At 49.0% G+C, this 14,810-nt stretch overlaps 1 protein-coding gene across 2 annotated transcripts in view; it reads right to left on the bottom strand.

The window, feature by feature from the left end:
• Nucleotides 1-14,810, bottom strand: part of Lrrk (Leucine-rich repeat kinase) — a 43,683-nt gene that overhangs the window by 25,503 nt on the left and 3,370 nt on the right. For both annotated transcript variants that reach the window (XM_077685516.1, XM_077685517.1), the window contains exons 4-11: nt 14,520-14,685; nt 13,467-13,780; nt 11,406-11,721; nt 9,707-9,923; nt 4,457-4,643; nt 2,864-3,280; nt 2,237-2,431; nt 517-793 (exon numbers count right to left, since the gene is read on the bottom strand). In XM_077685516.1, the coding sequence (XP_077541642.1) occupies nt 517-793; nt 2,237-2,431; nt 2,864-3,280; nt 4,457-4,643; nt 9,707-9,923; nt 11,406-11,721; nt 13,467-13,780; nt 14,520-14,685 (2,089 nt within the window). The remainder of the gene's footprint in view (nt 1-516; nt 794-2,236; nt 2,432-2,863; nt 3,281-4,456; nt 4,644-9,706; nt 9,924-11,405; nt 11,722-13,466; nt 13,781-14,519; nt 14,686-14,810) is intronic.

The following is a 14,810-nucleotide window of genomic DNA, read 5'->3' as shown; positions in this document are numbered from 1 at the left end:
AAGAGCAAGATTGCACACACAGTAGTAGTTTTCTCCGATAATTACCCCCGGACTGCTCCTCAAACTTGGATGCGCAGTGCAGTGGATGGGATTATGATTCATGGATTGGGCCTCACATCATTCCTTCTCTCGGGACTGTTCTCGATGCAGTGCATTTGCACGAGGGCAGTGTGCAGAAAAAGATATTGCAATCTTAACGCTGAAGCTCCACCTCAGCTATGAGGTGCGGAGCAGTGAAAAGCTGCGGGTTAAAATCTTTTACGTGTGCCAACGTCTTGACACACAAATGTTTTAGTTCCTCGCCTCCATGAAAAAAATGGGTGCCGGTGGCCAAGATTGAACCCGCATCCTCGTGCTCAGCAGCCCCACACCTTGGCCACTGAGCCACTGCAGCAAGCAGCGTGCAAGCACTTTCCATCCCTACTCGGTCTACTCTCACACAGAGGAACACCAGGAAAAAGTGGCAAAATGTCCTCAACGAGGGAAAACAGTGCCCTCGACGACAAAGGTGCTCACCAGTGGCGGCACACAGGAGGCTGTCGGCAGAGGCGGGGGGAGCCCACCAGGCAGCCAGGCGGTTGGAGGAGAGGTCGAGGTGGCGCAGGGTGGCCGGGTACAGGCCCAGCTCGCCCGGCGAGGCGAGGCCGTTGTAGCTGAGGTTGAGTCGGGCCAGGTGGGGCGCCCGGCAGGCCAGCATCGGGGGCAGCCGCTCAAAGGCGTTGTGCGACAGGTTCAGGTTGCTCAGAGGGCACCCCGAGCCAGGCCCACCTTCCGGGGCGTACGTCTCCTGCACCTGGAGGCAGGAAGAAGTGGGTGGAGTGACGGAGAATGCTTTGAAGACACACATGGAGGACACTCCCCAATGCACTGCCAACAATGTCAAAAGCAGATGACACTCCTTTTGCCTTCGCAGGAAGAGGAGTAACGATGCTGCTCCTCCACGGGGAAAAACAGTGTCATTCCACTCTTCCACTTGGGCATAAGCTCTCATAAGAAGGAATGCACTTGGGATGGGCGTGACCCATGCACCACCAGGGTATTGAAGTGGCTACCAAGGGGTGGGACTTCGGAATTCGGAAGGAATAAAGGAATTCGGATGCAAAGTATGGACTCAGTGTGCTCAAGGTTATCTTCGGGCTGTCATGCATTGTTGCAAGCGAGAAATTATTTCGACCTTGCAATATTACGAATTTTGTACTTTTCTCTTGTCCACTGTCATTTATCCTACTGCATAGATTCATGGGGTTGGACTTACACTACATACCTTGAACCTTTACGAAAATTACAGAAGCGCTCATCAAGAATAATAACGCACTCAAGCCATGATCATCCCAGTGCACCCCTGCTTATTAAACTATAAATTTTACCAATGGACAGTTTGCGTCAACAGAAAACAGCCATTGCCATTAATCATATCATAAGGTATAACCGCCCTGTTCATTCGTCCATTCTTTGCTCCTCATCCCGCCCTACGAGTAATTCTGCTGCTGGCAATTTCAACCTTCTTCCTACCAATAACGTATATGGAGAACGACGACTACAGTTCGTCGGTACCAAAATATGGAATAGATTGCCCCAGGATATAGAATCAGCTGTTAACTTTCCCCTTAAGATAAAGAAACATTTCCTTGCAATCCTTAATGAGTCTCCGTCACTCCCCTAATAGTAACAAAATCGTTCAACTCTTGTCTACAAGTATCACTACGTCCAGCAAAAGTTTTCTGCGTAGTTGTTATTACTCATCGCCTTTCATTTGTTTGTGTATAAAAATTGCATGTTTCTGTTATCTTACCCAAGTTTGAGTAAGTGAATATATCTGTTTGTACAATACCCTGACCTTCTCTTCTATATTCGCAATGTTTAGCATCTTGTATTTTTTATCCTGTTACAATGCCTTGTACTGCAACATTGGACCCTATATTAGCCTTTGGCTATGGGTCCAAGCAGTTTTTTTTTACTATCATGTTGGAATTGAAAATAAAGTGAAATGAAATGAATGAAATGAGTGACTAGGGCATTGCAAGAGGGGAATGGCTAGTACAACGTAGGAGAGGCTTTTGTCCTGTAGTGGACAAGCTGAAATTGTTACACGAGCTGGTGCTGTACTATCTACATTAGCACATGAGGCAAGACAAGGTATTGAGGAAGGCAAAGGATGCAGAACTGCATTTGTTTGCTCCTTTGTCTCAGAAAAACAGTGGATCGAGGATAAGAAAACCCTAGAAGGAGGACTTGCCTCAAGTGACTGCCTCCAGAGGCAGTGGTGTTCCAGGGGCCAGGTCGGGGACGATGACCGGGGTTCGGCTGGGGTCGGCTCTGGCTCCTGCGGGACTGGCTTTCCCCCCGGCTCACTGGGCAGCCTCGACAGCATGTTCATGGACAGGTTCAGGTCCCGCAGCCGGGGGGCACCCCACAGCTCCTCAGGCAGGGCCTGCACACACACACGTGCCCAGGACAGGTCTCCTTCCTCCGAAAGTGAAGACGCTTGCTTCCATTAGTTAAGCGGTTCGTCAGAACATTGCTCCACAGTGTTCAACCACGATAAAACAGCCGCTGGATGAAAAAAGATTTGCTCCTTGATAAGTGGAGGTGATAAAAAAGTAGAATGTACAACTGCATACTGCTGGCTGCAGCAGCTAGTTCTTTCAAATAGAGCAAAGCAATATTTAGCCTTCATGGCCTCTTTAATGCTCAAGCGCATAACCCTGCAAGTGGCTACACCTGCTTACACGTGGTGCCACCAGCCGCACCTTGTGTGTTTACCGTTTAACTGCCAAGGTAGCCCCCTGTGCCCCCTTTTATTTATTGTTCAACTCTCGTGTTACTAACAAACAGCCAAGACAGTGGAGCCCAGTGGCAGTACCTGCAGCTTGTTGTTGGAGAGGTCGAGGGTGTGCAGGGCGGGCAGGTGGAAGAGGGGCCCCGGCACGGCCTCCAGCCGGTTGTCCTGCAGCTGCAGCTCCTCCAGGAGGGGTGCCCCGACGCCCGCCATCTCGGGCAGGGCAGCCAGCTTGTTCTGGCCGGCGGCCAGCAGGCGCAGCGAGGGCAGCTCGGCAAACACGCAGCCGGGCAGGCTGGACAGGGCGTTGCCCGACACGTCCAGCCGCGTGATGGCCGCCAGCGCGGGCCCCGTCAGCTGCGGCTGCAGCTTCAGCTTCAGGTTCAGCGCCATGGCGGCGTCGGCCAGCCACCGCTCCGACAGCTGCTCCAGGCACTGCTGCCCGTGCCAGTTCACCATCACTGGCACGCTTGGTGCCAGTGCCAGGCCCTCTATGGCCGCCTGTCAGGGGGGGGGGGGGGAAGAATCCAGGTTGATGGGTCTCTTCGACTATCAGTCTCGAGCTCACCACGGTCTCCCCAGGAAGCAATCCGGCAATCGCTTTTCAGGTATATTTCTAGACTATCCGTGATGAGTGCAAGAATGCAATTGAAGCCTCAATATCGTGTGTAGTCTCCCTTTTTTTCTTTCGTCCGCTACCTGCACAATTTCACCTACATACCAATATAAAAGTTCCTTCAGTTGGCATTAGCCCGTATATTTCATTCTTTGTGCAACTTGTACATACGGTGAGAAGTAAACAAACGCTCCACTCAAACAAAGAGTAGAAAAATGTTTCACTAAGAATTCTTCATCTGATGTCTTTGATGGCAAGTAAACTAGGCTGGTATTGAACAAATAGTGAAAATATGTGTAGTCAAGTACTGCTCGTTCGATCACTGCCCTTGTTCGCTAGTCACTTTAAGTATGCATTGCACAAAGAATAATATATCAACCGATGTTTTATGAACCAAAGCTACACCTCGGCTATGAAGTGTGTCATAGTGGAGGATTACGGGTTAGGATTATGGGGGAGGATTACGGATTACGGAAGATTACCTGTGGATCTTTAGAGGAACTATGGAACGATAACAATCATGAAAATTTTAACAAACTTTAACCAATTAATCCATATGATACGGAAAACAGATGAAGAGTGCTGACCCACCTCCCACATTCTGGTGCTCCCCTTATGACATCCCAGAGGCTAGTTTGTGTTATTGGCAGCAGCCAGCAAAAGTCACTGCCAATAAGTTACCCGATTCTGTTTGATTACGCCGCTTTGATGCTAGGAATTGAAAATGCAATCGTGTGTAGCAGCAGAACACCTACACCATGACACCATTTCAGCGAGTAAAGTGTTTTAATATTCGCTGACAGTGCCCAAGGCAATCCGCTTACATTTATAACCAGATGGCTCAGCAACAAAAGCTGGAACGGTGCCAATACATAGGCCAGTGTAAACTGCGCACTTCGCTTAGCAATAAATTGTGCATCGTGTAATAACTGTACCATATCTTATCCCAGTTACAAATTCAAGGGCCAAGCTTTGTTCAGCAAACTGTAATACTATTACAGCCGTGATCTAGAGCTGTGCACTCGTCACCAACAATTTCACAGACACTAGAGTGCGCTCACCTGATTGACAGTGTGCTCAGGGTCCCTGTACGCTCTCAGGGAAAGAAGACGCGACACGAGGCGGCCACCGTGTGGGAGCAGCGCGGCCAATGCAGCACCATCCTCATCTCGTGCCCCGTGCCGCAACAGAAGCTCCACCATCTGAGCGTCACGCCGCCGACACGCCTCCAGGAGGGCACTCGAAGGGCTGCGCAATTCCCTCGTGACGTCATTGTAAATTCCAATAAAAATTCCCCTTATTAAAGCTAACAATGGTCTTCCGAACAGGCCATGCTGATAATGCAGATGTGACACTTAACCTGCAGTGTTTGAAAGCACGAGAGACAAAACAAACAGCTGAAGACACGACACAATGTAACAAATAAGAAGGCATCACTGATGTGTGTTGGTCAACATGTGGTAAGCATCATGCCCTGCCCACAGGGCAGGGCATGTAATGCGAAGGCAAGATAACCGTTGGCCATTGAGGGTAACAGAGTGGATCCCTAGAGAAGGCAAGCATTGCCGGGGGCGGCAGAAAGTTAGATGGGCAGATGAGATGAAGAAGTTTGCGGGGATAAATTGGTCGCAGTTAACACAGGACCGGAACAATTGGAGAATAATGGGAGAGGCCTTTGCCCTGCAGTGGGCGTAAATAGGCTGGTGATGATGATGGTAAGCATCAACAAACAGATAGAGAAGCCACAAATGCTAGCTACTGTTGCTGAATGCCTGATGTCTTGAGTTCACATTCAAAGCATCCTGACACCAACAGCCAATAATTAGCACGAGCGCTTAATTAAAGCGCTCATGTTGTCCTCCTCTTGTGTATTGTCTGACTGCGCTGTAAATATGAATCAGATCCAATTAGCTCAACTTTTTATTCCACTAAAGCCAATAATTAGTGCAACGGCTCAGTGTCCCAGTATCAGTATATTATATATGCTTGCTATATGCAGATTGATTTTTGTTCAGATTCAGCTTCCTTGGATAATCTTCAGGGAGAGCATGCACCAGCAAAATGTTTTGTTTATGAACAACAACAATAGACTGATTTTTGTGTTGCCGTGCTGTTACAGAATGAGTGTTTGGTCGACATTCAGCCACATCAGATTTTTCCCCCCATGAAGTTTGCTTTCCTGCAATGTGGATGTGCGCGCAGTGAAGTACCCTTTACAGGCCTCAATGTGATTGTTATCAGGGTGTCGAACCGGAACCGGAACCGAACCGAAAACCGGAACCGAACCCGAATTTTTGCCCGGAACCGGAACTGAACCGGAACCGTATTTTTTCCGCCATTTTGGAACTGAACCCGAACCGGAACGAATCGAAGGAACCGTTCCGAACCGGTTCCGGGGCCTCAAAAATGTGATTTCTAGTTTTCCATTTCAGTACCCTACCTTGCGTCTGAAGATATTTTGCCACTCGCCAGACAGAACCATGAAATATTTTGCGTAGTCGGCAGTTCCCAAGACCCATCATGTTCTCTTCTAATTATTGCCCTCAATTTAATTTAAAGTTGTCCGTATATACTATCAGTTTGCGTTAGGTGCTGCCCATCTCTCCCAATAATCTTTTACATTTAGCATAACTTAAGTGATAACGCATATTACGAGGCAACATATCATTGAATATTCTTCATGGTTTCTATCTATATGGTGTTTAAAATCGTGTAAAGTTTTCAATGTGTTGTTAATTCGCATGCATCCCTGTCCGCTTGTGAAGGCCTTCAGGGACACCATCAACAATAAATCTGCATCTTCCACTTATTCTAGTTTGAATGAACAGTTATATACAAACAGCACTGAGACACAAACGCTCGCAGTTCTCAAAATTAACGTCACTTTTTCTTGTATACAGTGCTGTTGTGTCCTTTGGTTACTGCTCTAAGAGAACATGAGATATAAAAAAATGGGGAATCCTAATTTCCACTTTTAAAGTATATTTGATAGCATTTTAATGTTATCTTGAATCTGCTCAACCTTAAACTTAAGAGGCGGATGGATTGACGTCGATTAGTGCGGGTTAGCGGGTAGACTGGGGTGAATCAGTTAGGTGAGTGAATGAGCTAATGGGAATTAGGGGGACTGATGTGTTGATTAATTTGGATTAAAGGAATTAGCGGGTCAGTTAAGGCGGATGCGACGGTCGGACAATACATGATATCTTTGGGGTCCTTGGCATTTGGAAATTTTGCAGCGTTCTCCTTCTCGACCAATCAGAAAATTTTGTCACGCACAAAGTAGCCGCAAAGTTATGTGACGACCACCTGATTGCTATAAAAGGTCTTTCTTAATGCCCGTACGTATTGCGCCATTATGTTGTTGCTATATTAAAATTGACATCTCGCACTAAAGTTAATAACTAATTGCCTAATGCATATTTTATATTCATCAAAGGGTTTTCAAAACGTGTGTATATATGAGGGGAGACAGTTGGAAAGAAACTAAACTGCGAGAAAAAAAGGGAGGAACGATCAACTGGTTTGATGCAGGAGACGCCCGATAGCATTCTTCAATACCTTCTCTTTCTTTGTGTTACCGTTCTGCAGCCTCCCACAGGTGTAGCATCTCAACCCCCGAACACAGCCCCCTCTAAGCTGAGGAAGCGGCGATAGCACGTGCGCTTAGCCAAAGCGGCGACAAAACTATCATAACAGACTCTTAGCAGGCGTGGCCCAACTTTGCCAACGGTCGATTGCATGTTACAAAACTTCCGATGATCAATCAGAGACCACCAAGGAGACCAGCCGGGCATGTATGGGCACCAGCTCATACTGGCATCCCCGGCAAACAAGATCACCAACCTCGTGGGTCGAGATTTGACTCGCTTAGCCAGCGCTGATGAAGCTCGGCCCGAGTGCATACATCCTGCAGTCACAGACCAGGAAGTTACTCAGCACTATGGCCTCTTCCGTAGAACGTATTCCTCCCCGCACAAATCACTACCGATTAACCAGAAAGATTACTCCGCACCCTGTGGGCACACACCTTCCCCCACAACACCAGACTTCACCTCTTTGGCGGGACACAACTCTCTGCATTTCGCTGCTTCTGTGGAGAGCCTGGGAACCTCATACACATAGTAGGCGGCTGCGACAAGTGTGCCGTAGATCCATCCAACCTCCACGTTTCCATAGAGAATTGGGAGACAGCCATGGCCAGCTCCGGCCTGGAAGATCAGTTGCTCTTGATGGAAACGGCTGTCGATTCGGCCCCCTCGAATGAGGACGCCTCTCTGAAACTTTGCCTCAATTGAATTAAACTTCATTTTCTCTCTCTCTCTCTCTACAAGTGATCATTACTGCTGCTTGTGACTTCACTTGGCTATCATCTTTCCTAGAGCCCAATCGCTGTCACTGGTCGCTGAAGGGCCATTAGCAAGTTCGTATCTCCGGTGGTTCCCTATCCAATGCCGTCCTATACACGCCGTCCAATTAGTCTTTATAGCCATCCTTTCTTTCTAACAGCTCTGTTAGCAGATAAAAGATGGGCAGAAGGAAATTTATCTAAATGCCACCTGCAACAATTGGCAGTCGGCGCAACGTACTCGTCACACTACCATAGAAAACATTTTGCAGGTACAGTTAAAGGAGTTCTTCAACACTTTAGGTAAACTCGCCGCGGTGGCTGAGTGGGTAAGGCGTTGCGCTGCAGAGCACACAGACGCGGTTTAGATACCCGGCCGCGGCGGCCGCTTTTCTGATGGAAGCGAAAAGCGAAAACGTCCGTGGGTCCGAAATTTCGGCCCACGTAAAGATCCCCAGTTGGTGAAAATTAATCCGGAGCCCTCCACTATGGCGCGCCTCGTCGTCGGCGTTGCATCGGCGCGTTCAACCCAACAACAAATAAATAAATAAATAAATAAATAAATAAATAAATAAATAAATAAATAAATAAATAAATAAATAAATAAATAAATAAATAAAGCAGTAAATAAATAAATCAACACTTTCGATAAACGCTTTCACTCTTCTTCGCATTTGGAAGCACTGCGAAAACTATCGCTATTGCCAGCACAGAGCAACAGTGCGTGATTTGCTCGTCGATGCGGATGCACCTTCCGTTTCTGCTTCGCTTTTGTGGCTTTTTCTTAAGTGGCTATCAAATGCGTTCTATTCTGCAATTTAAGGAAAGTCGGCCAACAGCCGCTACACCGCTGTAATGACGTCATTCAGCGGTCGAAGAACGCGAAGACCGGGAAGGAGAGAAAAATATTTTGAGCAAGTTTCTATGTTATCTGACGAGGAGAGAGCAGTAATTTTTGGCTGAGGCACATTGCGACCCCATAATCTAATGTGTTGGTTGACTACTTCCTGCAAGCACTTAAGATTTAGAAAAAAGTTGAAAAAAGTGTTGCAGGGTCGCTTTAGTTTGGCGAAGACAAAATATTTGGACAAAGAAACCTTCATTTTGACTTTGTTTTTATGCCGACTTGATAAGGAAACGAAAAACGAGCACAAAAAATGAACAGAAAAAAACACGCCTGCTTTTTTTCTTCGAACCCGTTTGAACCGGTTCGAACCGGTTCGAACCGGAACGGAATGGTGCTCTGGAACTGAACCCGAACCGAACCCGAAAGGCTTGAACCCGAACCCGAACCGAACCCGAAAAAATTCCGGTTCGACACCCTGATTGTTATTGGCTTGCATGGAGGAGGGCGCGAAACCTTGTCTACCATTGCCTAGAATGGCTGTTAATATATCCCTTTCGCAAGCTAGAATGTCTTCTCTGCATTTCTGCATGTAAAAATGCCCTATTCAGGTAACCTATGTTGAAGTAGGGACAACATACACTGGTCCTGGTGGTACAAATCTTTAAATGCCCTTACAAGTTCTTCAATTTTTTTTTTGTCACCAGCAAAAATTCTTTTGCAAAAGTGACGACTTGCAGCCCACAGTTGTGGCATATACCAAACACACCGTATTTTAAATGGAGGACGCTGTTTTAACCCACAAGCTTCCTCTCCAGTTTGACCTGCCACCAGGAAAGGAAGCCCCAAGCTAAGACTTTATAAAGTGCATGTTACTAAACCACACTGTCGACGACACTGTCCATATATGACATTTTCCTGCACTGCGAGTTACCAAACCATTGCTGACGAAGTTCGTATGTATGCACAAACTGCCATGTGAGCTTTCGACGGCCATTCACAAAACAGCAGTTACATTGCCCCATACATCATGTGAATCTCTCCAAACAAAACGGCACATGTCTGGCACCCTTGCTGCAGCAACCCCTGTAAAGAAGGCCCTGAGAGGCCAGCACCCACCTGTCCCCGCGCATGGCGAGGTTGGGTGCGGCCCCCGCGCGGAGCAGGGCGGCGGCCAGGGCGTAGTGCCCCTTGCGCACGGCCACGTGCAGTGCCGTCTCGCTGCCCTGATTGCAGTACAGGTCCAGTTGCACAGGACACAGCTGCACCTCACGCGGCGCTGCCCCGCCCGATGCCAGGTTCAGCCGGGTCACGATCGACTGCACGTGCCCCGCATCTGCACGAGCAAGGGCACGTGTACAGACTTCAGGACGTTTCGGTCAGTTGTAGAAAACACAGGCCCCACAAAGCTGATTGGTGGCCGAGGCTTAGCCAGCACATTCATTCATATCAATGTGCTAAAACACACATTTAATCATTTTCTTACCACCCCACAAAAGCAAGCTGTTTTTTCTAGGCTCCCAGAACAAAGGACAACCAGGCACCCTATTTGCTGCAGTTTCTAACAGCTGTAGTCTCCTTAGTGGAGAAAAAGTGCCCAGAAGCTCTTTAATACTAGTAATGTGCAAACAGACTGGTGCTAGCTGCCCTCTGTGCTTCTTTTTTGTTTGTACAGCCATTGGCACCAAAAAACGGCAGGAGAGTCACAAAACTATAATTCACCTGAGGACACAAGCCATGTTATTTACCAATTCTCATTAGCAGCGTAGTCGAAATCATTTAGTACCAAATTTCCGACTAGAAGTAGAGGACAACCATTAAATCAATAGGGGGGAGGGGGGGGAACTAATCAGAAAAATTTAGAGATAAAGAATGAACTAGGGCTTCACAAGAGTCTAAATGCTGGAGGAAAGTGGAAGGTACTTTCCTTCTGATGCGAACACAAACAGGCTGATGATGATGATGGTAGTAGATACGAGAAGCCCATTAAGCTCTATCTGGCAGGAAAGGGAACAGGCAGTGCAGCTTAAACAGTGACACTGAAGTTCAGAATGCTGGACGGGGGGTGCAACATGAGTACAGTGCACATCAGGCTTGTCTAGGGCAAGCGCGTGCGCAGCTTCGGAGCATGCTGATGACATCTGCCAATAGCGGCTGGGTTGGAGATAACTTGCCATTGCGAATGCGTGGATTGCAGACAGGCTCAGGCCGGTCGTCGTTTAGCATGGGCCAGTCAAACCTATGGAAGCCACCGCCCGCAAGAGGCACTTCTGTTCAGCAGTGCCAGCCGTAGGCGGTGACACGGGGATAAGCGTATAATTTCATGCGATGCATTATCAGTGCAGCCATTACGTAATCACACAAAATATTCGATGGAAAGCGCTGCAGTGTGTTCTTGTTGTGTGATTTTCGTTTCCTAACCGCGAGATTCAAAAGATTAGCACAGGTCGTTCTGTGTGATTGCATAACTGCACGCGGGGATAGTGCATCATGCCGAATGACGCGTCTATCTGGCCTATAAACGCTCACGGCTGGCACTGTGGAAGATAAGGGGGGGTGGCGTCTGCAAATTAGAGTGGCACATGCGGAACGACGACCGCCTGACCCTGTCCGAGATTAACAAACACGCCATGGCGAGCTATCTCCAACCCAGCCAATATCAGTAGGTGTCGGCAGCGCACTCCGAAGCCGCGAGCTCGGTTGCCACAGACAAGCCTGACACGCACTGTACTTTTTAATTGCAAACTTTACCACTTGAAGCGAGTATGTTCTTATGCGGTTTCCCCGTAAACCAAGCCAGTGCAACACCCAGCAGTACCTGCCACGGGGCTCTCGTCGGCCGTCAGGAGGCGCTTAGCCCAAACACGCCACTTGAGCAGGGCCTCGAGGAAGCGCCTGTGGCCCAGGCAGGCGGCCATGTACAGGGCCGTCTGGCCCGTGGCGTCCTGTGCGTTGATGTCGAAAGCCAGCGGGAACTCCCACTTGCCGCTGGGGTCCTCCCAGAGGCGCTGCAAGTGCGACGGGTACGCGTGGCCAAGCAGCTGCTCCAGCACCGCCACGTGGCCCCCGAGCGCCGCCGCATGCACGGGCAGCCATCGCTCCACGGTGGGCTCCCGCACCAGCTCGGGGAAGTGCTGCATCACGTCGCGTCGAGGTGAAGGCGCAAAGTGCGATGTGCGAGGCTCGATTCATGTAGCTCGTAACATTTTCATGCAAGCCACTAAAGTGAGGGTGGTTTCCTAAAAAGAGGACCCCAAAGTCTTCAAGGAGTACTGAGACGAAATTTTCATGCTACGTTTCATGACCGTCTATTGTGCCATTCTAATCATAGAATGGCACATTAGACGGTCGATCATGGCGTAAACAATCATTTGCAACATGGTTTATTGGTGTCAGTTTCGGTTTCGACAAAATGAACGCCGAGTGGCCGCCATGACAGCAGGGCGCCCGTGACGTCGCCATTCTTGTCACACCACTGCCGGTCTGAACGCGCGCGTGTGAGCGAGCGCACACGCAGACCGGCCGAGGCTTTCACCATCCCCACGTGCCTGGGCAGCATGACATCAGTCCCGAAACCATGATGTGATACCCACGGCGTAGCAGCGTGCGCTAACCCTAGCCAGCGTGCCGGCTACATCACAAGAGCCCCGACGTCGGTAGTTTGGGGCAAGGAGCAGATGATGTCATGCTGGCCCGCTCTGGGCTTTTTCGTGCAGGCAAAGGTTAAAATGGATTTAAAAATGTGTTATACTAAACGCCTACTGTTGAAACTTGCTGGGAGATATCTCCTGATGAAAAGGAAGCATTTTACATAGTTATCTCAGCTTTGAAACTCGTTTAACTGTAAACATATTGCCTCATGTTCTTTATTTCTTTTTTGTAAGCCCTGATGACGACGAGAAAAGACAGTTTTTCAGCAAAGTATATGCATCTTTCAAGCTTCACAGCATAGCCCGATGGGCCAGACAAAGCTCTGAAGTCTCTTGAGTTGACTGGGAGCATGAAATACCACGGTTTAAGTCACAATGAGGCTACTGTAGCCCATCCAATCACACAATGGAGGGCATGAAATACGCGCAGATGACGAGGGCAAGGAGGATGACAAGAAAGAGGGCTAGGACACACCCACTGGCACTGCGAAATCCAACTGCAAGGTGGCTGTACAATTTATGCTTTCAAAGTCCAACTCCACATGCTTCCACTGCACTTTACACCAAGCTAAGGAGAAAGATGATAGCAGTAACACTTTGATGCAGGATGCAGCGAGCATCGTGGATCAGGGAACAGACAGCCTTGCCTAGGAGGTGTCTTAGGAGAAAGAACTACGGCCATGTAGTACAGAGGAAAGTCAACAATAAGTGGACTGGGGGACAGCTGGAGAAGTACGGGAAGGCAGGCAGACTTTCAGGGGGATGAAGTTAGATAACTCAGGTGCGAGAAATGGACTCGATGACGCAGGGTACACGAGCTGTGGGAAGACTGCAGAAGCGGCCTTTTGCGCATGGAGCATATCAGGATCAGGATGACAACACCAATTACAATGAGAAAAACTAAGATGATGATGTAATAGTGATGATGATTAAAAAAAGAGGTGGTGGTGACAGAGACAATGGCAATGAAGTAAGAAAGGCACAGGAAGCAAGCACCTCGAGCAAGGTGAAACAAAGCGTGAAAGAAACTATGAAAATAACCTAAACAAGATGCGATACGGGATGACTCAGGCCCCACACGAGCAAAGCCATCATTTAAGTGACATCTATAGTTTTTTAATAACAACCTCAGTTGCTAGTAGTTGCACCGTCTTGTGGTATTTTCATCATTTCTTCCGTGCTTTGTTTTACCATGCAACCTTACCACCTTGCCCAGCCGTTTTTGTTACCTCCAGCAGGAGGGGCACAATGTCGGTGCGCCCCCGGTAGCAGGCGACATAAAGGGGTGAGTAGTGGGTGACCAGGTGCGCGCGGCTGTCGGCGCCGTGCTCCAGAAGCAGCCGGGCCACCTCCAATTGGCCGTCCTCGCACGCCCGGTAGAGGAGGGTGCCGCCCCCCGCACCGCCGCCGCCCTCGCTGTTCACCACAGCCTCGGCACGGGGCCCCAGTTCCTGCAGCAGGGCTCGGGCCTCGTCGACGTGGCCCAGGGCACACGCTGCCGCCAGCCGGGTGTAGCTCTCCTGGTGCCGCTGCTCCAGCTCCTCTGTCGAGGGCACAGCACTCGTGGAGGAAGTGCAATGCACTGCATTCGTCTACTGCTATTTGTCAATTTGTTTGCTTTGACTGGCTACTTTTGTTTATCTATTTTAAATGACAGCGCACACTTAAAATTGGGGGTTTAACATGGTGCAGACTACATATATAACAGCATAGTTATCCTCTCTCTCTCTCTCTCTCTCCTCTCTCTCTCTCTCTCTCTCTCTCTCTCTCTCTCCTCTCTCTCACTCTCTCCTCTCTCTCTCTCTCTCTCTCTCTTCTCTCTCTCTCTCTCTCTCTCTCTCTCTCTCCTCTCTCGTTAACACACATGCACACGCAAACGCATGCATAAGCAAACACACACACACACCGGTTTGAAACATACCCGTTGTGAAAATTTACCTCACATGTTGAGACAACTGAGTCAACTGAATTAAAATAATCGAGACAACTGACATGAATGAGCTTATGCTATACACAAGCTACAATCCACGATGCCACAGCGAGAAAGCGGCAGCAATTGAAGGCAGCTGCATCATGAATGCTGAAAACAAGGTAGAAGCAGTGCTTGTAATGAGTTCGGTGTTTCCGGGCTGACCTCTTCTTCCAAAGAATAAAGCCATCTCACAGTTAACAAACTCTGCTTCTAAAACAAGCAAAAGTAACCCCTTGAGTTTCATCTTCAGTGAGACCACAGAGCACTGCTCACGAATCCTGCGAGATCAAACTGGCAGCCACCCACCCACCGGTGGCCATGCGCAGCATCTCGGCCACCTGGGCGTGGCCGGACAGCTCAGCGACATCGGTGGCCGTCTGCCCCTGGGCGTCCCGGGCCAGCAGGTCCGCTCCAGAGTCCAGCAGGAGACGGACTGTCGACACGTGGCCCAACTCGGCGGCCACGTGCAGAGGGGTCTGGCAAATGACAGATTCGCATATAGTACAGCCAAGCCCACTCGTACCAATACCGCTCTAGCACAACACATCGAACGGCCAGCTCTGTTGCCTGTCCCTCTCCTTTTAAAGCAAAGAAGTACCAA

This window comes from Haemaphysalis longicornis, unplaced genomic scaffold (assembly GCF_048455015.1).
Source record: "Haemaphysalis longicornis isolate Haplotype H1 unplaced genomic scaffold, Haemaphysalis longicornis Haplotype H1 scaffold_9, whole genome shotgun sequence".
NCBI classification, from domain to species: domain Eukaryota; kingdom Metazoa; phylum Arthropoda; class Arachnida; order Ixodida; family Ixodidae; genus Haemaphysalis; species Haemaphysalis longicornis.
This window is presented reverse-complemented; position numbering and strand designations above follow the sequence as displayed.